Here is a 25,645-nt window from a genome sequence, read left to right on the forward strand (position 1 = left end):
ATCCTCTGTTGTTTTTGGGTCATCCTTCTTACACCGCTTCCTCCTCTTGCAGTCAAGTCTTTCTGTAGCTGATATTTTCTAAAAGTAATACTTTCTTACCCCACCTGAGCTTTTAGTAAACTCACAGTTTTGCCATAATGCAACCCCCTTTCTCCCCACCCCCAAACACATCACTCCTTCCGTCTTGTGTCCGCTCCCCTGTCAGCGGACACACCATCAACCCAGGTGCTCAAGGCTGAAGGTAGGAAGGTGTGTCCTCCTGAGCAATTTCACCCAAGCTATGCCCATTTACCTCTGAAATGTCTCTCTGGTCAGTGCATCCTTGTCGGCCACTGCTCTCATGCAGACCCTGCAAAAGCCTCCTGAGTGGTCCAGCCCTGGGTAGGGTGGGGCTTCCTGTGACTAGAGGGATGAAGGGATGGCACGTTATTCTGGTGGGCCTGCACCTGTTCCCAAGCAGAGCCTCTGATGGGACTGACGCTGAAGCCTGGCAACCCTAGGGATGCCCAGGTCTGCAGGGAGGGAGCACACATGCTGGGTACCAGGCCAGGTGCATTAGGAGCAAGAAGAAATTAAAAATGAGAAGAATATACTTCATATTTTCCCACTTCTGCTACCTTTCATTCTTTGCTGATCTAAATTTCCATCTGATGCCATTTGCCTCCTGACTGAAGAACTTCCTTGAACATTTCTTGTAGTGCAAATCTCCTGCCATTGGGTATCTCAGCTTTAGTTTGGAGGATAAAGTCTTTATTTTGCCTTAAGTTTTGAATAATATTTTCAGTAGGTAGAGAAGACTAGGTTGAGAGTTTTTGCTTTTCACATGGCATGTTGAAGGTCTTGCTCCACAGTCCTTTGGCTTCTATGGCTTCTCATGAGAAGTCTTGTGTTGTTCTCATTTTTGTTCCTCTTATGTAATTTGTCTTTTTTCCTCTGGCTGCTTGTAAGATTTTTCTCTTTACCAATGTTTTTCAGCAAATTCATTATGATATGCCTTTGTATTCTTCCATGTCTCTACTTAACATATTCAATCTTTCCTCTAACTTCTTGAAAATACAGTAGATGTTTTAAGCTCCATGTCTGCTAATTCTATCATCTCTGTCATTTCTGGCTTTGTTTTTATTAACATACTTTTCCTTTTTTCCCTCGTGTATCATGTTATTAGATTGTAGACATCTGCTAACTTAGATTAATGATCATAAACTATAGCAATGCCATTTCAAGTTACATGCCTATAAGTTACCAACAACAACAATCTAGTCACTTTGATTGGATTCCAACTGTTAAGAATTTCACACTGTTGGTCATTCATTCATTTAGAGTGTGTTTCACTTTGTCCTGACACACCATTAGGTCATCATAGATATCTGATCCTCTTGAGGCTTACTTTCAAGCTTTGTTAGGGTGGGTCTAGGGCAGCTTTTAGTTTAAAGTTAATTTAGCCCCACTGCTAAGGGTGAGAAGGGCTTCCCCGGTGGTGCAGCCTTAAAGAATCTACCTGCCACGGTAGGAGATGTAGGTTCAACCCCTGGGTCAGGAAGATCCCCTGGAGGAGGAAATGGCAACCCACTCCAGTATTGTTGCCTGGGAAATCCCACGGACAGAGGAGCCTGGTGGGCTGCAGTCTATAGTGTTGCAAAGAGTCGTCGATGACTTAGTGACTGACAGTGCGTGCGCGCACGCGCACACACGCGCGCGCGCACACACACACACACAAACACACACACAGGTGAGAAACTTCTGAGGCCTCTATCCAATGCCCCATGTATTATAAAGTCTTTCCCTTCCGGCTGGTGGGAAGGAGAACTATTAGCAGTCTGCATGGGTTCCCAGGACTGCTTATCCCCCCACCCCCCGGGCTCTCCCCAGAACCCTCAGGGCTGTACTCACTCAGAGACCCATCTGCTGCAGTCCATGCTCCTCTCTCTTAGACCCTCTTCCTCCAATGCCCCTTCCCATGAATCCCAGCCACCTCAGCCTCCTTGAACTTCAGTCTCCTTCTCCTCAACTCAGTGAGTCTGACGTTCTCTTTGGGTCCCCCTGGCTGGACTGCAGCCTGAACGCCATCCATTGTCCACACAAGTTGGACCTCTCACCGGTATCTCATTACCGTTTTCCTTTCTCTGGGGTATCACACCCCTGCAAGTCCACTAGCCAACGCCCCAGTTTTTTTGTCCCACATATACCATGTCGGATTTTCTAGTGGTTTACAGTGGGAGGATGATTTCCATGACAGCAATCTTTTGTGGGCAGACACAGAAGTTCCTTATAGCGTCATTTATATTTGCTTCTCTGGGGCCCAGACATTGGCCATTTTTATGGGAACTCTTGGCTTGGGTTCCTATACCATGTGGTGTTGCTGTAAATCTGGACCCCACGAGTATGCAGTGCTGGCTTCAGGAACCCATTAACTTTGTTTTTCTCCCCAGAACTACTGCCAGGCAGATGGTAAGTTTCGTAGAGCTTCTCCATGTCAGTTGGTGATATTTTTTACTGTTCCTGTCTATTTGTTTGTTTTTTTACTATCCCTGTTTTTTTTTTTGACTAAGCTACCTTTTGTGCATCCCGGAGCTGTGATGAGGCCTTGGTGTCCAGCTCCCCATGGCAAACCATCCGGGTTCACGCCTTTTGTTCTGGTGTAGGTGTTAGAACTCCAGTCCCAGGCCCTAGAGGCTACATCTATATTTTTGCATTATGAAGTCTGTTCATATTTGATTTTTACATACTGGTAATGTTTCTGATCATTTATCTTAGTAACAACTTATCTTACGATTCTAACTAAACTATTTGATTGTGATTTTATGTTGAAGTCTTACTAAGTTCATGTACAATTTGAGAACATATGAGAGAAATCAAAATTTTCCATGTTTATATGCTTAGTTTAATGGGTAAAGTTATTTAAGTTCTTGGAAAGTTTTCATTGGTTAAGTCAGACAATAGTGTTACTTAAAATGAAAAGCAAATATATTAATTAGAATCTGGAGGCAATGCAGGAGACACAGGTTCAATCCCTGGGTTGAGAAGATCCCTGGAGGAGGAAATGGCAACACTCTAGTATTCTTGCCTGGGAAATCCCATGGGCAGAGGAGCCTGGTGGGCTATCGTCCATGGGATCACAAAGACTTGGACATGACTGAGCGACTGAACACACACACAATTTAACAAGTTAAAGGAAACTTATGTTATTAAAACACTCTTAAAATTAATATTTCAGTGGCTAACATTTTAAATTAGAAAAATAAGGTTTTAAAGTCATACTTCAAGGGTTTAAGGCCTAGCTTTTTAAATTTTTTACTTCAATATGTTGAATATTAACTTCCTAAAGCTAAACTTTGAATAGTCTCTTCTGTGGATCCTCTAGATACCAATAGCTCACTGTTTTAGCCAAAGGAATTTAAATCAGAAGACATGTTACAAGAAGCGGCAAGAAAGGTGCAGTGCAGACCACCCAGCTAGGCAGCCAAAATGGTGAAACAAGAGAAGCACTGACGGGGTAGAGAGGGGTGTGAACTGTTTATTAGGACCGAGAGGTTCCAGGTCACCAGCCGCCCATAAACACACACCGCTGCCGTCACAACACATGACACGGACTGGCCGGCCTAACAGCTGATCTCATTTGGACAAGATGCTGACATATCACTCAGAACCGGAAGAGCTAACTGCTCCAAGGCCAGCCACATCCACATGGCTCCACAGCACTTCCTCTGACCATCGGTCTACGTCCCTCTGACTTTATTCTGGTCTCTGCCTTAAAACTGTTTCCTAACATTTGTGCTACCAACATTATTTTCTTAATACAATTTGTGGATAAAGAAAAGTGAGTAAAATGTCACTATTTGGTGCTTTCTTAATGAACAAAGATTTGACAATCCCCCCCCCACGCCCCAAAGCCAGCACAAAAATAGGGAATTGGAGGCTTCCTGGTGCTCAGCTCAAACCACCTGCACACACGTGACCCGAGGCAGCTGGGCATGGCTCTCTCCTCCTCAGCCCCTCGGCCCCCTCGCCCTCCGGTCACTTGGCCTTCTTGTTGCCCTTCTGGGGCTCCTCAGTCACGCTCCTGGCTTCCTCCTCTGGGATGAACACGCTGACGGTGAAGTCGCTGATCTCCGAGCCATACTTGTTCTTCACGACCAGCCCATACTTGCCTGAGTCGGACGTCCTGACCCCACTGATGGTGAGGTAGGCAGTCTTGCCAGCCTCGAACCTCAGGTTGCAGTGCTCATCTGAGGCCAGGAGCTTCTCATTCTTCAGCCAGGAGACCTCCGGAGTCGGGTCGCCCCACACGACGCACGTGAGGTTAAGCGCCTGCAAAACAGGTGTTAGGAGAGGGGAGGAGATGTATCAGATGTAACATCCACCTTGAGGCATCCTTCTGGGGGTCGGCCTGACTGGATGGAGGACAAGCCTAAATTTGCCGGGCCGGGCTGTGTGCGCTTGTGCAAGTTACATTTCAAAATCACACTTGAGGAGGTTTCTCTGGGGCCTTGGTTTTCCGGCTTTGGGAACACTTATGATCAAAGCCCCATGAAGGCATTTGCTTCCAGTTCCCATAAACACACCGAGGCCTTTTGCTCTAAGGTGGCATTTTGGACCCTGTCTCAGTAGAGACATCTCCTCATTGTCATCATCTCCACCTGCTTGCTTTTGTGTTTCGTTTGTGTCACCAAGCCCAGCAGCAGAAGCCCCACAGCTGCTTCAATAATGTGACTCATCTTCATGTCCCGTCTTCTTCACTTTATCTCTCCCCCCAAACCCACTCAAGCTGCTGCAGTTGCAAAGGTGCTCTGCCAAAATGTATTCCTCTTTCCTAATATTTTATTATATTACCATCTGTGCTGAAACCCTCTTACTTTAAAAGATCAATGTTTAGACCTATCAAATAATAGATTTCCTATACTGAATTTTCCTCAGTAGTAACATTTTACAAACCTACAGTATAAAAGCACAACCAGGAGACTGATGCTGATATAATAGATTTCCCCCGTTTTCTTGTGCTTGTGTGTGTTTAGATCTATTCGGTTCTATCACCTGTCCAGGTTTGTGTATCCACTACATCTGTCAGGATATAGAACATTTCCATTCCCACCACAATCTTTCCTGTGGTCCATTTATAACCACATGCACCTCCCCACTTCCAAGCTGGTTCCTAACTCCTGGCAACCACTAACGTATTTTCTGTTTCTCGATTATTATAACTTCCAAAGCATTATATAAATAGCATCATACAGGAGGTAACATTTCCAGAGTATCTCTTCCACTGAGCATAATTCCTTGCAGATTCATCCAAGTTATTGCAGGTGTCAACAGTTTGTCCCTTTTTGTTGCTCAGAAGGGTGCCATGGTATGCATATACCTGCAAGGGTCACCTGGGCTGTTCCCAGTTTGGGGCTATCATGAATAAAGCTGCTATAAACATTTGTGTGCATGCTTTTCTGTGAGCATACATTTTAATCTCTGAGATAAATACTCAGGAGTACAATTGCTGGATGGTATGGTAAATGTATATTTCATTACTTTAGGAGATTGCCAAACTGTTTTCCTGAGTAGCTGTATAATTTTGGTCTATATTTCCAACAGTCATATAGGAGTGATTCAGTCTCTCTGCAGCTTCACCAGCATTTGTTGTTGTTGCTGTTTTATATTTTAGTAATTCTGATAGGTATGTCATATTTCACTGTGGTTTTAATTTGTATTTCCCTGATGACCAAAGATGATGAATTTACTTCACATTTTAAGTTCCACTTTTTTTTTTAGAATTTTCCATCCTGAAGGAATTAATTTTTCTAAATTAGTTTATTTTTTATTGAAGGATAATTGCTTTACAGAATTTTGCTGTCTTCTGTCAAACCCCAAGATGAATCGGCCATAGGTATACATAATTGTTTAAATTAATTTATTTTGGCTGCACTGGGTCTTTGCTGCTGCAAGTGGGCTTTCTCTAGTTGCAGCAAGCAGGGGCTACTCTCTACTTGTGGTGCATGGGCTTCTCGTTGCTGTGGCTTCTCCTGTTGCGGAGCATGGGCTCTAGAGTGTGCGGGCTTCAGTAGTTGTGGTGAATGGATTTAGTTGCCCTGCAGCATGTGGGATCTTCCTGGACCCGAGACTGAACCTGTAATGGCAGGTGGATTCTTAACCACTGGACCACCAGGGAAGTCCTAAATTCCATTCTTGTATTTTTTTCTTACTGAAGTCCAGAAGTTATAAGAAAAAGTGCAGGGCTCACCATATACATGGAAAAGAATATCCTTCTATCTGGAAGGGCCTTTTATGATCACTTGTTGACTCTTCCATAAGAGTATCCTTTAGAATTGGGTAGATAGCAAGAAATTTATTTTCTTTCCATGATTAATTAGCACTTCTTATTGAATTATTCTGCAAACACATTTCAGGAAGAAAAATATGAGTCAAACTATTGCCATGAAGAGAAACTATTGCCATTGGAGAAGGGCACAGTAACCCACTCCAGTATTCTTTCCTGGAGAATTCCATGGACAGAGGAGCCTGGCGGGCTACAGTCCATGGGGTCACAAAGAGTCAGACATAACTGAGTGACTAACATTTTCACTTTCACTTTTTTCAGGGATGAAGAAAGTGAATCCAGGTTACACATGACATTCCCTGCTCTTCAGAGAGATTATTATGGAGCAAACAAATATCAGTTTAAAACCAAATGGAAATAAATCAGTTTTCTGCTATGATGGAGCCTATAGAGATTCACAGAGCAGCACATTTCCCTTCAAAGATGAGGAATCCCATAGGTCAGCCCACTTTCCACTAGCATTAGAGATCACGTCTTTCTTCAATTATGTTTGTCGTATAGTTATGATTGAACATTTTCTGCTTCTCCTGATTTTAAAGGGACATCACTTCTGGAAAGAGACTAAGAGGTCTACACATACCCATATTAAACAAATGCACATCCTGATGCTTGGCCTACAAAACATCTTTAGATGAGTGGAAAACTGACTACACTGAACCTTGCATGTGGCTATACTGAAGTCAGGCATGAGCAGCCATGGCATATGATGAAGATGGTAGGAACCAAGTCTGGGGCACTGGAACCCCTTTCCAGTGTGGAAGAAGTGAGGACAGGAGTGCCCCAAACTTACCTTGCCCTCTTGGATGGTGACCACATCGGGGAGGCCACCCACCACCCGGGCGCGATCTGTAAGCACAGGCATTTCTGGTTAATCACTGAAGCCACAAGCACCAGCCATCACATGCATGCACAGAGCCACCCAGCGGAACTCATTGTCCTATTTAGTTTTCCTCTCCTTATAGTCATTGTATACCTGCTTTCACTATGCAAAATAAGAAAATGATCCTGCAATTTCTGAACATTCATCTCCTTCACACAGAGGTGCCTCTATCTGGACCTGAGATCACATCACGATCTGCTCTGTAACCCTGGCGGCTGTTCTCAGCCTGGCCCTCCTGCAGCTCAGTGAGCTCGGCCAGAGGGGTCAGGGCAGAGCGGGGCCTCTTCCATGGGCTCCCGTCTGATTCAGAAAGGCTGCATACGTGGAGGCTGTGTGCCGGGAGATATGGAGGCTGGAGAAGACATGGGCTTTCCTTGGGGTCTTCCCTACAGAGCGCCCCTTTCTCGTTTCCGGGGAGTTCTTCAGATGTTCTGCAGGGCCCCTTTCTATGATTGAGGAGTAAGAGGGGTGCTGAAATCTGGGGCTGACACCCGCACCCCCCACCATGCTTTGTGCTGCAGGTGTGACAGCCTCGGTCCCAGGGAAGGATGCCTTTCTGTCATTCATTCAGCACTAATGCAGTGGCACCACCCTCTCCTTTTCAGCCTGCTTTAGGGAATGTGTGACTCTACATCCTTATTTCTATTATACATTTCCTTCTCCACTAAGTCAGGCTAAAGCTTTGAATGAGTCTTGACTGCCTTCTGCTGCTGATTCCATTGCACTTACAACACCTGTGGGCCCGACCTACTGCCTGGCCCCCTGTGCCTCTTACGGATGGTGCTAGGTGAGTCATGTCAGTATGGGGACCTCAGTCTCCTCATGGGGGCGGGGGGCTTGCATTAAACACGTGGATATGAAGCTTGTGTACTCTGCTCCCTGGTGTCCATGGGATTCATCCTGACTTCAGTGAAGATAGCTTGGCCCTCACCTATGTTATCAGGTCCACATGGAAAATTTTGTTTGAATTAAGTGTTCTGTGCAATCATTTAAGAACAAGAATCTAGACAGGCTCTCAGGTCTCTTCCAGCTCTAAGACACAGTGGTCCAGAGACCTCAGGAAGGAGCTCATGGAGCAGAGGGAGGGTCAGGCTTCTCGTCCACAGGAGAGTTCAAGAGAGGGGAAAGACAGTCAGCAGACAGTCTCATTCCTCCTCCTCCTGGTTCCTGTCCCTGAGTTCAGGACTGACTCTACAACCACAACCTTCAGTGGTTTTCAAATTCTGCTCCCACCCTGAGAAAGAGCCTGAATCATCACGATGATGATCCATTACTCCTGGGATCTACATGATCCTGGGATTCTACAAAATCCTCCGTGTGTGAAGCACAGTTGAGATGGATTGGGAATGAGCACATTTCTGCGGACACAGACTTGACCGCTGGGTCAGGGTCACTCAGCCTTACTTGGCCCCTCAGAAAAATGTGACCACTTGTTGGGGGACCAGCTATAGTGATTTACATACCAATCTACAAGTTTCATTAATATTTTTTCTTTTCCTTAACATATTGGCATGGCCAAAAAGCTTGTTCAGGTTTTCCCATTACATATTATGGAAAGATCCCAAAGGAATTTTTTGGCCAACTCAATATATACGTTTTTCTGACACAAGGCACCTGCTGCAAGCAATGAACAACCTACTGTGTGATTTGCAACCCAGAGATTTTTCATGTTGAGGCTGTAAGCCATCCTTACAGGAGATTTTTATGATAAATTTTTTCAGGTTGAGGCTGGGAGCCATTCTTACAGTGTAACCTGAGACCTTCTTTTCTAGACAGTCTTACTCAAGAGACTAAAGGACAACACACACAGAACACCTAAGGTTTTAAATATATATATATAGAAATGAAAGAAAAAGGAAAAAAAAAAAAAACGCTTTCACTCTCCTCTGTCTGCAGTAATAAAAGAAAAATAAAAGTTGTATTTTGAAGCCACGCTAGGAATAAACTCAAAAGGGTTTACTTACTTTTCTCGGCGATGGCAGCTTGTCTGTGGTTGAGAGAAAGGAACAAACACACAAACAAAGAAGGGTTTTGTTTTAGTGTTACTGCCAAGTAGCCAACCCCGACTGCATTTGTTTCTGCTGCTCAGCAAAGCGGCGGGAAGTGCTGCTCCGCCTGCATTTGCCCCAATACAGGACCCTCTGCCCTGCTGTCGCAGACGAGGAGGAGCATGGGTCAGAGACAAGGGTGCCCGTGGGGGTGTAACTGGGAAAGGGAGGGACTTACTTCAATCTCTGGAATTCCGCAAAGGCTTCATCGTACGCTTTAAGAGAAAAAAGGAGAAGTTAGAATTTTCTCACCCAGAACTGGCCACACACAGGGGCCTATGAGAGCTCACAACGTGAGCACAGTGTATCAGTCCAGACCTGATGCGGTAGGCTTTGAACGAGGCTGCACCTGAGCAGTCCCTATGACTCAAAGGCTTAACAAGAGAAGCAAATACTTTCTAGGCAGAAAGCATGAAATAGTGGATTTTAGAAGCTCTCAATTCAGTGAGAACACTTCAACCCTCCAAACAGAAAACCAAAGATTCGCTCAGCCAAAGATGGAATAGGATGAAACTGTGCTCAATGTTGTGTGGCAGCCTGAATGGGAGGGAGGTTTAGGGAGAAATGGATACATGCATATGTATGGCTGAATCCCTTCGCTGTTCACCTGAAACTCTCACAACATTATTAATCGGCTATGTGTTAGTCACTCAGTTGTGTCCAGCTCTTTGTGACCCCGTGGACTGTAACCCACCAGCCTCCTCTGTTCATGGAATTCTCCAGGCAGGAGTACTGGAGTGGGTTGCCACTCCCTTCTCCTGGGGATCTTCCTGACCCAGGGATCAAAGTCGGGTCTCCTGCATTGCAGGCAAATTCTTTACCATCTGAGCCACCAGGGAAGCCTTCAGTACAAAATAAAAAGTTTTTTTTAAAAAAAAAAAAAAGAAAATATGGAATGGGAAGAAAGGTCTGTTTCAAATATGGATTGGTTGTCTGTTAAAATTCCTGAGCAACAGAAAAACTTTCCTCTCATTAAATCATTCTGCACGTCACAGACAGTTAAACACTGTTCTGTGGTCCGGCTCGTCCGTTTGCGGTACATCACAGCATGTGCCAGTGCTAGCCTGCAGCACTGCTTCTATGCTATGCAGGAGACGAAATAAAAGACACAGAGACAAAGAAATGAGAGTTCTAAAATAATTTTTTTTTTCTGAGCCTACAGAGTGAGGCACTTTGAAGACGTCACGCAAAAATATAGCTTCATTTTTGAATCTCTCTCACCTGGTCTTTAAGCTCCCCTGTGGTCTGGGAATCATAACATTTTACGTCTAGAAAATAAGTACATAAAACCAGTCTGCCCCCTTTTATAGATGGGAAAAATCAACACAAAGCTAGGTTTACAGGCTCTGGAGGTGGACAGCTGGGCTAAACAGGCCACTTAGGGCTGCTCTTCCTGCTCACATCACACCAGAAGAAGACAGCAAGGCTGAGCTAGTGTGTTTGCTGCAGGGGATCATGCTGGTCAGACAACCTAAGGCCTCTTGCTTGAGGGGGATTTGAGAGTTGGGTAGTTAAACGAGCTTCAGTGGGCAGAGAGTAAAAGCAAATCTAAATAAGTTTTGAGTAGGATGAACTGGGAGAGTAGCATTGACATACATACACTACCCAGTGTAAAATAGCTAGTGGGAGCCTGCTATAAAGTACAGGAAGCCTCCATCCTTTTTAAAAAAAGCCCACATATTCCACAGCTGATGCTTTTGAATTGTGATGCTGGAGAAGACTCTTGAGAGACCCTTGGACAGTAAGGAGATCAAACCAGTCAATCTTAAAGGAAAGCAACCCTGAATATTCACTGGAAGTACTGATGCTGAAACTGAAGCTCCATTGCTTTGGCCACTTGATGCAAAGAGCTGACTCACTGGAAAAGACCCTGATGCTGGGAAAGATTGAGGGCAGTAGGAGAAGGGGAAGACAGAGGATGAGATGATTGGATGGCATCATCGACTCAATGGACATGAGTTTGAGCAAACTCTGGGAGGTGGTGAAGGACAGGGAAGCCAGGCATACTGCAGTCCATGGAGTTGCAAAGAGTTGGACATGACTTAGCAACTGAACAACAGCAACAGCAATCTCCACTGTAGGTTCTAACCTGCAGAGCATCCGTTTACCTTGTCCAGAAAGGTCCACCATCTTCTGGTGTCCGGTTTTACCATCAAAGAGCTCCATCACATACTTGCCCTTGTCGTTGGGAGTGGGCTCGTTGATTTGCAGCCAAATCTGTTCCCCGGTGACCCCACTCTTAACTCTGTCTGAGTACTTAATAGGAGTCCCACTGTTTTGATCAAAAGAAAACCTGTTATTGGTGGCTTTCATCCAGAGCTTACCTTTACTTTGTCTTGTATTGAAGGTCTTATCATCAAGTTCTACAGACTCTTTCAAAATAACACAAGAGCCTCACCTGCTCTTCTGCTTGAATCACAGAACAAGGTTTTCAAGGCCTGGGGTGGTGGGGGTCTGGCAGTCTGCACATTGACCTCCCAATAGTGGTCTGGGACTCAGATTGCAGCACCAGTACTTCTCAGGGGTATTAATTATCTTTGTTTCTGCTGGGTTTATTTGTAGGACTAAGGGAATCTTTAAACAGAAAAGGCCAAACTCCACATATTATTACTGCACGTCTCATGCAGATGGTCTATGGCTATAAATGGGGTTTTTACAGACTAGTTAAAAACAGATCTAGGGAGGTTCATCCATGGCTGATATCTATTGACACATGTGGTTACACAGCTATATAAGACAAATGTAAATATGTGCTCAGTAGTCAGGCCAAGAATAAATGAGAAGCCGAGTTGCTGTCAGAATGAATGAGGCACCTACTCCGACCCTGGATGTGTGTCTCCTCCTATTCTGTAGCTGGTCACATGCAGACCCACACATCGTCTTCTTTACAAGACAATCAAAGCAAATAGAGCCCTTGGATCTGACAGTCTAGAAACATTATTGTTAAAGATGGAATAAGAGAAAAAAGGCAGTAGTGTACTCTCAGGGGCTTCTCTGGTGGCTCAGACGGTAAAGAATCTGCCTGCAATGCAGAAGATCCAGGTTCAATCCCTGGGTCAGGAAGCTCCCCTGGGGAAGGGAATGGCAGCCCACTCCAGTATTCTTGCCTAGAGAATTCCATGGACAGAGAAGCCTGATGGGCTACAGTCCTTGGAGTTGTAAAGAGTCAGACACAACTGAGCAATTAACATACATACACAATGTACTCTCAATGATGTTAAACTCTATGAAAAGTTCATAAACAAGTGAAGAAATGGAAAAAAATAAGTAGTAGCCGTAGATCTTCCTGACCCAGGAATCGAACCTGGATCTCCCTCCTGCATTGCAGGCAGATTCTTTACCATCTGAGCCACCAGGGAAGACCAAGAAAAAATAAGGTAATATACAAAACTACTTTTTTACAGCAACAATTACGCGTGGAGAAAAGACTGGAAGCTTCCTCAAACTGTTCATACTGTGGCTAGGAAAGCCACGGGTGGTATCTTATTATAAACTCTTTCTAATTTTAGTATGATAGTAAATATATTTTCTAAAATAAACATGTATTATGTTTGGGGTTGTAATAAGTAAAATGAACTTAAGAAAATAAAAAACCAAAAATCTCCACCAGGAATTTCAGATTTCAAATAAATATTCAGCATTTTTCTTATATACCACATTCTTTAGAAGATATTAAAATTAAAATGCCATAAAACATAGGGTAAAGGAACCCATCTATACCCATAGACTTTAGCCTGAGCAATATATATGTATATGTCCTAGAGAGATAGAAAAGCAGACAATTCTCTGCTTTGGTATGGTAAGTCTTGAGTTCTTTAATTTCTGGCTAACATGCATAATGGGCTGTCCCATGGCACAATGATAAAGAATCTGCCTGTCAATGAAGGGGATGCAAGAAATATGGGCTTGATCCCTGGGTCTGTAAGATCCCCTGGAGAACAGAATGGCAACCCGCTCCAGTATTCTTGCCTGGAAAGTTCCATGGACAGAGGAACCTGGCGGAATACAGTCCACAGGATCGCAAATAGTACCTTACATTTGTAAAGCATGTCACGGTTTTCAAAGTGTGATTAATTCTCTCATTGAGTTCATCAGTGTTATGAGTTAGAACAGGTATTACTGCTCCTATTTTATATGAGGGAAACCTGAGTTTCAGAAAATTAGATGACTTGCCTAAGATCCAAGGGAAGAGAGGAGCAAAGTCAAGATCCAAACCCATTTTAAGGTTTTTTTGCATCACACTGCATACTTACATAAACACAGGGAGAACAATCAGTTCTTGGTTCCTGAACCTTTTACAGGCACACGTCTGTGTGCACACAAATCACTCATGTAGCTGACGTACCAAACAACGTGCTAAGCTTATGCCTTACTAGTCTGACAGCAGTTTCCTTAAAACCCAATGTTCTAATTTTTGGGAACATGTAACTCTATTAGAGATGATGTAAAGCCTTTTGATTGATGATTCAATTAATCTATCTTCTCTAATTCTTCAGACGGATATATTAGAATGCCCTAGATGTCACAGAGGAATTTCCTAGAATCTGATCTTTTTTAACTTATAATCACTTTCCTAAAATGTATTCTGTGAGAAATAGAACAAAGGAATGAAACTCCAGGCATTCAAAGTGGAATTTCCCTTGTTTTCATTTTTTTTAAAAGATTTCAGGAAATTAGTAGTAATAACAATAAACCTAACAAAATGGTGTTCTATATAACAGTAAAGTCATTTTCAAGAAAACACAAATGAATGCTTCATGGGACCCAGTTTTGGTGAAATGTTCAATCTAGACCTTTAATGAAACTTGAATCCAGAGTAGTGCCGTGATGGAGGAGCTCTGGAGCCAGGGTTCCTGGGTTCAGCCCTTCACCTATCACAGAGTTGATGACCTCAGGCAAGTCACCTCCCAGAGCCTGAGCTTCCTAGTCACTAAAGTGAAAATAACCCATCTCACAGAGTTTGAATATTAAATGATTTCATACCTCTAAAGGACTTGGAGCAGTGCCCAGCATATTGTAAATGTCCACTGAGAAATGGACTATTCTTGCCATATTAGTAAACAAGGAAGTCATGCCGTGAGTGATCACAGCCCTTCAAATGTGAATTTCTGAGCCCGGAGGGCACCCAGGAAGGAGAACAATACCTGGGATCAATACCAGGAGGCTGCAACCACTCCCTACAGGTGAGCACTGAGGGGCTCAAGATGTGAAAAATGCAAGATACCGCCCCCAGATAGGTGACATACATAAGAAACGAATGATTTCAGTGAGCCCAGACTCTTGCATCTTCCCGTATAGAGAAAAGCACTAAATTCCTTAACTTGAGATATCTGATTTTCTTAAATTTACAAAAATACTTTTGATGTTCAGACTATCCCTTTGTTGCAGACATCTATGTAACCTGACCCCTCCCCCCACTTCCTCAGAACAGTTCTGTCAGGGCTACTTGAGATGCTGCCTCCCAGGCTTAAGTCCTAAAAATTTGCACCAAATAGAACATAACTTTCAACTTTTAGGTTGTGACTATTTTTTAAGTCAACACCACTAAAGGGAAGATCTAAGTAAACACTGTTGTTTGACTCCTCCCAGGGACCCACAGTGACCTTCTACTCGGTGGGATGCACAAGGACTTTGGGAATGAGCATCCCTTGCACCCCAAGAGTGGATGAAGGTGGATGCACCTCAATGGGTTTCGGTGGCAGCCTGCTGTCCTCTCTCAGCTCAGGAAATTTCAGTGAAGCACAGAGGTCAAGGACTTTGTCAATGGGTGTAAATGGGAGGCCTGGTTTGACAAAGAAACCTACTTCAGGCCTTGGAATCCCCAAAGAGAACTAGAATGAAATCCCTCCACAATTGCACAAGGAAGCCTGGGATTAGAATGGATCTTCAGGCTCGATCTAGTTCAAATACACATTCCCAAAGTCATCTTGAGATCTCCAAAGCGTTCTGAGGAAACACACTAATGCCCCACTATGCCAGCTGCTACAATAACAATGACGATAAAATCAGGCACTGCTTTGGATCAGGCTTCTGGGGTCAATGAGTTTTAAGTCACACAACAGGAAATTTGGTGCAGGCTGCTGCAGTTTTGTCCAGAGCACAGCATGGGTTAGGTATGTTTGGAAAGGCCAGATAAGAGCCTGGCAAAGAGTGATTGTGTCGAGGTTGAGGTAATGTTGCAGAGGCATCTACAAATTGTGATTTGAGAAGGGGGTGACAGAGGATGAGATGGTTGGATGGCATCACCAACTCAATGACATGAGTTTGAGCAAACTCTGGGAGATAGTGGAAGACAGAGGAACCTGGCATGCTGCACTCCACGGGGTCTCAACGAGTCAGACACAACTGAGCGACTGAACAACAACAGATCACGGAAACAGGTGCTCCAAGCCATGACTGGCCTCACCACATCCATGCTAAGGGAGAGTGCTAACCTCACGCTGAAGGGATGGCCTGGATGTTTCTGTCCTACACTTCTCAACATCAGACCTGAGAAGTAAGAAGACTCCTTACCTGAGTGCAACAGAGGGCTGTTGTTTTCCCTAGTCCTTCCTCTGAGTGGAGAAAGGACTTCTACACAGCAGTTAGGTTTTTATTCACTTACTTGTGGGACCAGTTAATTTTTAGATCATCCACGTAGTAAGTAACAAAAGAGTATAGCCGGATGCCCTCAGCTGTGCTCTGGATCTTCAGATCTGTCGCAGACAAAGCTGCAAGAAGAAAACACATATTTCACACACCTGTAAGCCCATCCCAGACTTCCCAGATGGCTCAGTGGTAAAGAATTCCCCTGCCAATGGAGGACACACGGGTTCTATCCCTGGGTCGGGAAGATCCCCTGGAGAAGGAAATGCCAACCCACTCCAGGATTCTTGCCTGGAGAATCCCATGGACAGAGAAGCCTGAGGTGCTACAGTCCATGGGGTCGCAAAGAATCAGACACAACTGAACAAAACCAAGCCCACCCCAGAAAATAAGGAAATACTGCCTTGTGAGAACTTACCTATTGTTTTACATATTTCAGTCATTAGTTCTTTAAAGGCTGTGGAAAGAGATTCATAAAGCTTTAGCATAAAAATGCTCAATGTCAAGTTCAATCTCACACTATTAGTCACATACTCTCTCAAAAGCATCCTGTCACAAGATGGACTTATTGACCAATTGGTAATACACGCTCTTCGGTCAAAGAACTCAATTGTTATCAAGTTTTAAAAGATCTCTGTTCCTATTTTGATATTTTTGTTCCCTCGAATTCTTTGTAAACAGTCACCATATTTACATTCTAGAGAAAGAGCCACAGTGAGATTTCCAGGAATGTTTTTGGCTTTAGAATTCCCTTCTTCCTAAGTCCCAGGAAGGCTTCGTTTACATTAGAGGAAGTTTTCTTATCTGTGGCATCAATTCACGGTGAACTAACCATCTAAGTTCCCTGATGTTTCTCAGCCTAATTAATGCTTTTTGCCAATAAACAAAAAGCACACTTAGCCCTGCCTCCACCAAGAGTAGGAAGGTAAAATCGAAGTCAGACTTCTGCCGTTCATCAGCAATGTTGTTAAAGATCTTGCTCGGGAACAAAACTGGAAATGTGGACATCCCATGTAGGTTTTCTTTATCATGATATAATTGTCATCAGAGGTCTTGGGAAAATGGAAATTGTTTTCTTGCTATGCTACTGAGAGGCTTTGCATTCCATGTATAACCTTTCTTGCCACCTTTTAAATAGTGGACTATTTTGAGACATGCTTTTCATGGTAGTATTCGATCCTGAAACATTCCTCATAGGTTTGAAACAAAAGTGATGATTGATATTGAAAACAGAGCTCTAGTGGATTGTCGACTATACATTCTCTGAGAATCAAAACTACATTTCTGACTTTCAAGGAAGACTAAAAGTGAAGTTTTTGTTTTTTAATAAAATTTGCTCTGCTGTAATGGCAATTAAAGGCAATGGCACCCCACGCCAGTACTCTTGCCTGGAAAATCCCATGGATGGAGGAGCCTGGTAGGCCACAGTCCATGGGGTCGCTAAGAGTCGGACACGACTGAAGCGACTTAGTAGCAGCAGCAGCAATGGCAATTAAAACAAAACCTATGGACAAAAGATGAGCATGCCTTGAATCACCCAGCTCAGTCTCACTTAGAATTCTGGTCATTTGTGTATGGAACACACAGAATGGACCCCAATGGACTGACCTTCATCCAAAAGCTTCAATCTGCTCTTATCTTTTCCTCTATCGTCTTTCAGGACAACTTCATAAATCCCAGCATCTTTCTTGGAAAACTAAGGGGAGAAGAGATACACCACACTGCAGCTTATTGTAGCCTCAGGATACGGCATTTGCATTTTTCAGGACCCATGATTTATAGAACTGCTATCAAAACACACTGAACAAGCATCCAGCCATGTGAGCAATGACCAGTTCCCAGAGGGACTATCCATCAAAACTGGGCTAGCCAGTAGCCCCGAGTTTTCACCCTCTAAGGTGACAACTGACTTGAGGCTTAAAGTCCTCATCCTTTGCTCTGCCTTCATTTTAAAAACTAATGAGCACATGTATTTGAAAGGTAGCTTCTTTTAGACAAAAAGTAGATAAAAATCTACACTGAAATAACTACTATGTCTGATTGTCTCCGTACCTTTAGGGAACTAGTTGAAGTTGAAGAGCAAACAAAGAACAATCCACTTAACTGCCCTGCCTCTCACCCATCTGTGAGAAAAACTAGCTCAGAGAGGCAACAGTTGTGGTGTCCTGCCAACACTGTTTGGATGTCTGACAAACCCTCACTTATCACAAAGAGAGAAGCTTTGTGTCTTTACCGGTTGCTTTTTGGGTGCCGTCAGGGCAAGGATCTATGCCCAGGGCAAAGGAATACATAATCTAGTCTCTGTATTTTGGAAGAACGTAGGGTACAGAAGTAATATGCTACATTTTATATTTATAGTCACCTACCTCTGTTATAAGGAGGGTACATATGCCGTCCTTAAAGTCATGCTTTTCATCCACTGAAATCTCCCTATCATCTTTGTACCATATAATACTAGTCTCTTTCTTAATATTCGCCACCTAGGAGAAAAATTGTTGTTATGCTTCTCAAGATAAAAGAATGCTATTCTTATGAAATTAAATAATTCTTATTGTAGCACTGGATATAAGAAAAAGTAGAGATTTCAAGAGAAATCAACTGAAAGCTGTTTTAACTGTTAGAGTTTAGAATAAAATAGATACAAAAGAATAAACGTAAATCAATAGCTTCTTTATTTCCAGCAGAAAAAAAATAGACTTTAAGATCATCTCATGGACAAGAAAACATAGAAGCATACAAACTAACATATACACTTAAGTAAAATATAAAAATTTGAAATCCAAAGGAAGACAAATCCTATTAGATTAAAATAATAGTCTGTGTCACAAAAACAAATGACTTTATCAAAGTATCAGAATGTGGAAGCCCCAATCTATAGTTAACTACTTTTGTAAGATAAATGAAGCTTTGCAAATAAATGCGAAGGGAAATATGGTTAAGGAATCTTTTAAATTAAATATTTTTCCAATTTTATTGAGATATAATTGATATAATATTGCATATGTCTAGTGTATACAACATAACGATTTGATATATGCATTTTTGCAAAATGATTACTGCAGTAAGTTTAGTTAGCCTCCATCAAGTATGGTTTAATAAATTAGTCGTTTAGCAATTTTTAGGAAATTCATTTAAATCCTATATCCATACATCATCTCAAAAATTTCAAATGGGCTAAATGACTTCATATGCTTAAAGGGATCTTAAGCTTTATCTATAATTTATAATTATAAATTATAGAGTATAATCTATATTTATACTCTTTTATGATGGAGAGTATATTCATGTATTTCTTGTATAATTAAGATTGTATGAAAAAGTAAAGACTTCATACAAATCAAGAAAACAACTTCAGGGACTTCCCTGGTGGTCCAGCGATTAACAACCCCTCTTCCAATGCAGGGGATGCAGGTTTGATCCCTGGTTTGGGAATTAAGATCCCACATGCTACAAAGTGTGGGGCAGCAGGTGTTGGGGGGGTGGTTAGTGAGGGATGAGCTGGCAGTGCATAAGGCTTTTTGGGAGCAGTGAAAATATTCCGTATGATACAATAATGATGGATACAGGTATTTATATGTTTGTGCAAACTCAAAGAGTGAACCAGAATGTAAACTATGGACTTTGGGTGATGATGTGTCCATGTGGGTTCATCAGTTGTAACACTTGTACCATTTTGGTGGGCATGTTGATAATGAAGGAGGCTATGCATGTATAGGGACAGGGGTAAGTGGGAAATCTGTGTACCTTTCCCTTCAATTTTTCCCTGAACCTAAAACTGGTTTTAAAAAAAGTCTTAATAAAAAAAAGTCTGTTTTTATTAACTAGGGCATGTGTAATCAATTAAAACAATCATCTTGACTTTCCATATTTTTATATTGTTTTATTTTGAGTATTTCTTACCAACCAATGATTACAGTAACATTCAACAGTAAGGGCATATCACTTATCATTTTGGTGCAAATTTTAAGAGATAAGAGGAGATAAGAATGGAGGAGATGAAGAAATTGATCTTTCTTTTCTTCTTACATTCTATTTTATCTTTATTCTCTTTGTACCAAATTATTAAAAATTTATCTACTTCTTACCTTGCATTTTAATAGTACATTACATTCACCAGTCACTTCCCAGCTCAAATACTCAGCGAAATGTGGACCTATAAAATTTTAATGACATCAGCAAGCAGCAATGTTAATCATGAATGCAAAAATCCAAACTCATTCTTAAATTCTAAGTTGATTTATGTTTAAAGTGAAATTTTTGAAATTAAAGATTTAGTTTTTAAATATTTTTAAATGTGTAATAAAATGTGTAATATTTTAATCATTTGTAATGATAAATATTTTCAGTTATTTTTATTTATCAGGGCATTATTAACAAAGCAATAATATTCATTTTAGTTTGTTATGGAAATAACCTTAGAATATTTTGTTCAAGAAATTGAAGCTTTTCTCTTTATTCACTGCCTACTTTTACCTTGTTTCCTGATCCATTCTTGACGCTGGAATTCGGCTTCTTTCTGGAGCTTTTTATAAACTGAAAATCGAAAAACAAATATGAAATAGAATTGGGGGGTATAAATGTACATGCCAGTCACTGTGCTAAGTTATTTACATTCATCATTATAACACTCACATCAGACCACCCTATTTGTTTTCATTATTCATAGATGAAGAAAAAGGCTTAGGAAGGCTAAGAAACTTGTTCAAGGTCATGAAGTCAGGAAACAGTGAAATAGCTTTGGCTACTGCAAATGTAGAGACCTGGCCAGCGTTTCCATTGCTTCATTAAATACTACATTTTAAATCTTGGTGATTTCCACACTGGCTTATAACAGCTGCCATACAACCGAGCTGTAATGGGTAATTAACTAATTTTACATGCGCTGCTCATGCATATTTTTCTTCTTCATTTAAGTAATTTAAAGCAGGCACACATTACAAGAGAGTTTCATAGTTTCTGAGACATGATACAGTCTGGGTTGTATTGTAGCATCCTTCACTGGAGAATTTGAGTAATAACTACTTGTTTATATATGAGATAATTTAAGTGCAGTCTTGCCTGTGGGCCAGTGATAACTTTGGTGTCCTTTTAAATTAACTTTCATTTCTAGGAAATAAAGTACTATGGAAAGTATTAGCTGTAAATTGCACTTTGAACACTGGAATCCAATCAAGAAATAATTCCTGCTTCTCTCACGTGACTACTTTCCTGTGGTGGGGTATTTACATTGAAGGAAGTAGCAAAGGCTCTCAGATAATATTCCACAGAACTCTCACCATCTCCAATGAGAACAAGGGTAGAATGGCCAGTTGCTCTTCCATCTTGAACCTGGAAGGTATATGTGCCTTCATCCTCATCCTGTAGTTTTTCCATAAACATTTCAATTATACCAGTGTTTCGGTCAATATGCATCTTATATTTCTTCAGTGTGAAAAGGAAAAGAGAGGAAATATGTGAGATAGATAGGATGACAATAAGCCATGTAAAATAAACACACAAACTTCAAAGTATCATAATCTAATAAAATTCCTTGTTAACACTTTTTTAATGAGCAAAGTTTCAAAATCCTGCATCCAGAAAAATAAAAATATGTGGAATCTCTGACCTTGACTAGAATTGATTATTAAAAGTCTGACATTGACTTTTTTAAATATAATTAAAGTTTCATTACCCCGAATCACAAAATGTTACTAAAAAGTTGTTTTTAGATTTCCATTTTATTGGGAAATATGACACAATCAATCTATATTTCCTTTCACATTTCCCACTTGTGAAATGATTTAAAACCCCCACCCCACGTTCAGTGGTTTTTATTACAACTTATCTGCATTCTAATAGGGCTTTCCCAGCACATCCTATAACAATATGTTTAAAAAATTTAAAAAGTATAAAACCCACCGGCCCTTCAAAAATCTCCTTGTCATTAAATATGTAGTTGACTTTGGCATTGGCAGACAGCTTCTCAGCCTGCATCCAGAACCGGACCTGGCCTTTCTCCAAAATTTCCACAGCCAATTCTGATTTAATTGGGACCGCTATGAAAAATAAAATAAGAGTAGTAATTATATTGATGACCAATTGTATTGAACAGATTTTTCCAACAAGTGGAAAACAATAGAAGTAGTGACATAGCACCTTGTTCTTGAGAAGCAGAGGCAGTGGGAGCACAAGAAAACTTGCTATGGAGGGACAGTAGAACTGTGTTCTCATCCTATCATAGATGTCATAATTAAAAATGAGGGAGATGACCTTACCTCCCAGGGTCATTCAGCTAACCTTTGTGACTTTCTATGGTTAGCTTTGGTTAGGATTCAGTTCAGTTCAGTTCAGTCGCTCAGTCGGGTCCAACTCTTTGCAACCTCATGGAATGCAGCACGCCAGGCCTCCCTGTCCATCACCAACTCCCAGGGTTTACTCAAACTCATGTCCATTAAGTCGGTGATGCCATCCAACCATCTTATCCTCCGTCGTTCCCTTCTCCTGCCTTCAATCTTTCCCAGCATCAGGATTTTTTCCAGTGAGTCAGTTCTTCACATCAGGTGGCCAAAGTACTGAAGTTTCAGCTTCAGCATCAGTCTTTCCAATGAATATTCAGGACTGATTTCCTTTAGGATGGACTGGTTAGATCTCCTTGCTGTCCAAGGGACTCTCAAGAGTCTTCTCCAACACCACAGTTCAAAAGCATCAATTCTTTGGCGCTCAGCTTTCTTTATAGTCCAACTCGCACATCCATACATGACTACTGGAAAAACGGTAGCTTTGACTAGATGGACCTTTGTTGGCAAAGTAATGTCTCTGCTTTTTAATATGCTGCCTAGGTTGGTCATAACTTTTCTTCCAAGGAGCAAGTGTCTTTTAATTTCATGGCTGCAGTCACCATCTGCAGTGATTTGGGAGCCCCCAAAAATAAAGTCTGTCACTGTTTCTATTGTTTTCCCATCTATTTGCCATGAAGTGATAGGACCAGATGTCATGATCTTAGTTTTCTGAATGTTGAGTTTTAAGCCAACTTTTTCACTCTCCTCTTTCACTTTCATCAGAGGCTCTTTAGTTCTTCTTTGCTTTCTGCCATAAGGGTGGTGTCATCTGCATATCTGAGGTTATTGATATTTCTCCCGGCAATCTAGATTCCAGCTTGTGCTTCATCCAGCCCAGCATTTCTCATTATGTTCTCCGCATATAAGTTAAATAAGCAAGGTGATAATATACAGCCTTGACGTACTCCTTTCCCGATTTGGAACCAGTCTGTTGTTCCATGTCCAGTTCTAACTGTTTCTTCCTGACATGCATATATAGATTTCTCAAGAGGCAGGTCAGGTGGTCTGGTATTCCCATCTCTTGAAGAATTTTTCCCAGTTTGTTGTGATCCACACAGTCAAAAAGTCTTTGTCCTGGTTAATAAAGCAGAAATAGATGCTTTTCTGGAACGCTCTTGCTTTTTCAATGATCCAACGGATGTTGGCAATTTGATCTCTGCTTCCTCTGCTTTTTCTAAATCCAGCTTGAACATCTATAAGTTCATGGTTCACATACTGTTGAAGCCTGGCTTGGAGAATTTTGAACATTACTTTACTAGCATGTGACATGAGTGCAATTGTGTGGTAGTTTGAGCATTCTTTGGCATTGCCTTTCTTTGGGATTGGAATGAAAACTGACCTTTTCCAGTCCTGTGGTCACTGCTGAGTTTTCCAAATTTGCTGGCATATTGAGTGCAGCACTTTCACAGCATCATCTTTTAAGATTTGAAATAGCTCAACTGGAATTCCATCATGTCCACTAGCTTTGTTCTTAGTGATGCTTCCTAAGGCCCACTTGACTTCGCATTCCAGGATGTCTGGCTTTAGGTGATTAATCGTACCATCGTGATTATCTGGTATGGTTAGGATTATTTAGGGACAATAACAGTGTGATGAAGAGTCCAGAGCTGTTCCTGTAGGGCAAGGTCAGCTGCTAATGAATTGTGATGGGAGGCAGTTCATTTCCCATCTCTGGGCCTCACCTGACTCCTCTGTAAATGGATGGAATTGAACCAAATGTCCTCATTGGCCAAGATATTTTCCTGCTCCAACATGCAATGATTTAATTATAGTATATAATTATAATTATATATACTTTCCTCAAAATATTTGGAAAAGTGTCAAATTTTATTTTTTCAACAATGTAACTCAATTTGGAGTTTCTTTAAGCTGTTTTAAGACATGAATCTTAAGAAAGAATTTTGCTACATATGTAAGATGAACTAGCTTGTCATCTAAAGTCTATCTATCCCAATGGTATACCAGTTCGTTTAAGTTCTTAAATTAAGCAAATTTTTCAGATGCAAATAAGCAAGTCACGATCAAGAAGCTGTATTAAAATACAGTATGGTTTACTTCACATAGAAAGTAAGGAACTATAAAATATCTCTGATTTACACCTGTATATCTTAAGCCATTTGAACATGAGTGAAATTTTTTAAAAGTTGGCTGACATCTCCCAAAATCAGCTTCTGAATTTCTTGTAACTTGAAAATGTTCTCTACAAAGACTTCTCCAGCCAAAAGATCTATATCAGAGGTGATTCCTGGACATGCTTTGTGGAAAAGAATGGTTGTTTCTCAAAGTTTTGTAGTCCTTCACTTATTAGGGAAAACCACCCTTTGCTTTCTCTCAACTATTCTTAAACATATCTAAAAATTTAAAGATATGTTTAAATTCTTAAACATACCTCAAAATTTAAAGATATGTTTAAATTCTTAAACATACCTTAAAATTTTAGCATATGCTACATTTTAAATTATAAGTAATTATAAGCTTGGTATAAACTTGTACCAGATGTACATTAATATTTCTTTATATTTATAGCAAAACTATCCCTTTCTTTTTTTATTTTATGTTTTAGTTGATTAACAATGCTGTGATAATTTCAGGTATATAGTAAAGTGATTCAGTTATACATATACATGAATCTATTCTTTTTCAAATACTTCTCTCATTTAGGTTGCTATATAACATTGAGAAGAGTACCCTGTGCTATACAGTAGGACCTGTTGGTTATTCATTTTAAATATAGCAGTGTGTACACATCAGTTCCAATCTAACTATCCCTCTACCCTCTCCACCAACAATGTTTGTTTTCTAAGTCTGTGAGTCTGTTTCTATTTTGTAAACAAGTTTATTGCATCATTTCTCTAAAACCACCCTTTTTAAGCTTCAAGGATGCCTTTCCTTTGCACTATTCCATATTCACGTGAACGTCAGTTAAAGAGTCATTCTGTGCAGAGCTGAAAGGAGGCTCAGACATCACCTACTGTGGGTTTCCCCTGTGGCCAGAGATGGGCTCTGATGTCACACCTCAATTGAGCACAGTTACCTCCTCCTGAAACCCTGTGGTCTTCACTTGCTGACATGGATATTACCTGCCTCACAGGCCACCAAGAGTGACTATGGTACCAGAATGCAGTGAGCCACTGTAAGTAACCACTGGTGCTCAAGAAAGGTGAGTTCTCTTTATCCCCTGATTTTACTGATGACAAAACTCAAAAAATCTTAATAACATGTCCAGGTGACAGAGCTGAGATCAAGGTTATTCCCTATAATTAGTGATCTCTTGGTCCCGGCCATCCACTCTGAAGAACATTAGTGGTTTCCCAGTAAGAACAGATCAAGAACAGACCCCAGGGTGGTGAGAGCAGGGGCTAAGCCTTCTTCCTACAGGATGCTCCTGCTTGCTACAAGTAAGTCTCAAGGGGAGTAGAGAGTAGAGTCTCTTCCAGAGAAGTGTGATCTCATTCCATGGAATCTCATACATGAGTGATGCAGTTACGAAGAA

The 25,645-nt window shown here is 41.4% G+C and overlaps 1 protein-coding gene across 18 annotated transcripts in view; it reads right to left on the bottom strand.

The window, feature by feature from the left end:
* Positions 1 to 2,858: 2,858 nt before the first annotated feature.
* MYOM1 (myomesin 1) overlaps positions 2,859 to 25,645 on the bottom strand; it is a 149,963-nt gene continuing 127,176 nt past the window's right edge. For 3 of the 18 annotated variants that reach the window (XM_081561918.1, XM_081561914.1, XM_081561915.1), the window contains 13 exons: positions 21,734 to 21,870; positions 21,112 to 21,256; positions 20,309 to 20,368; positions 19,921 to 19,988; positions 18,202 to 18,315; positions 17,444 to 17,531; positions 16,254 to 16,292; positions 15,855 to 15,960; positions 11,359 to 11,522; positions 9,429 to 9,465; positions 9,167 to 9,189; positions 7,113 to 7,168; positions 2,859 to 4,308 (listed from right to left, as the gene is read on the bottom strand). In XM_081561918.1, the coding sequence (XP_081418044.1) occupies positions 4,015 to 4,308; positions 7,113 to 7,168; positions 9,167 to 9,189; positions 9,429 to 9,465; positions 11,359 to 11,522; positions 15,855 to 15,960; positions 16,254 to 16,292; positions 17,444 to 17,531; positions 18,202 to 18,315; positions 19,921 to 19,988; positions 20,309 to 20,368; positions 21,112 to 21,256; positions 21,734 to 21,870 (1,331 nt within the window). In that variant the 3' untranslated portion in view covers positions 2,859 to 4,014. Of the gene's footprint in view, positions 4,309 to 7,112; positions 7,198 to 9,166; positions 9,190 to 9,408; positions 9,466 to 11,326; positions 11,523 to 15,854; positions 15,991 to 16,193; positions 16,293 to 17,443; positions 17,532 to 18,201; positions 18,316 to 19,920; positions 19,989 to 20,308; positions 20,369 to 21,111; positions 21,257 to 21,733; positions 21,871 to 25,645 lie in introns of all 18 variants that reach the window. The other 15 variants (XR_014074603.1, XR_014074602.1, XR_014074605.1 and 12 more) reach the window with 8 other exon arrangements.

This window comes from Giraffa tippelskirchi, chromosome 14 (assembly GCF_054371585.1).
Source record: "Giraffa tippelskirchi isolate mGirTip1 chromosome 14, T2T-mGirTip1v1.2.pri, whole genome shotgun sequence".
Taxonomy (NCBI): Eukaryota; Metazoa; Chordata; class Mammalia; order Artiodactyla; family Giraffidae; genus Giraffa; species Giraffa tippelskirchi.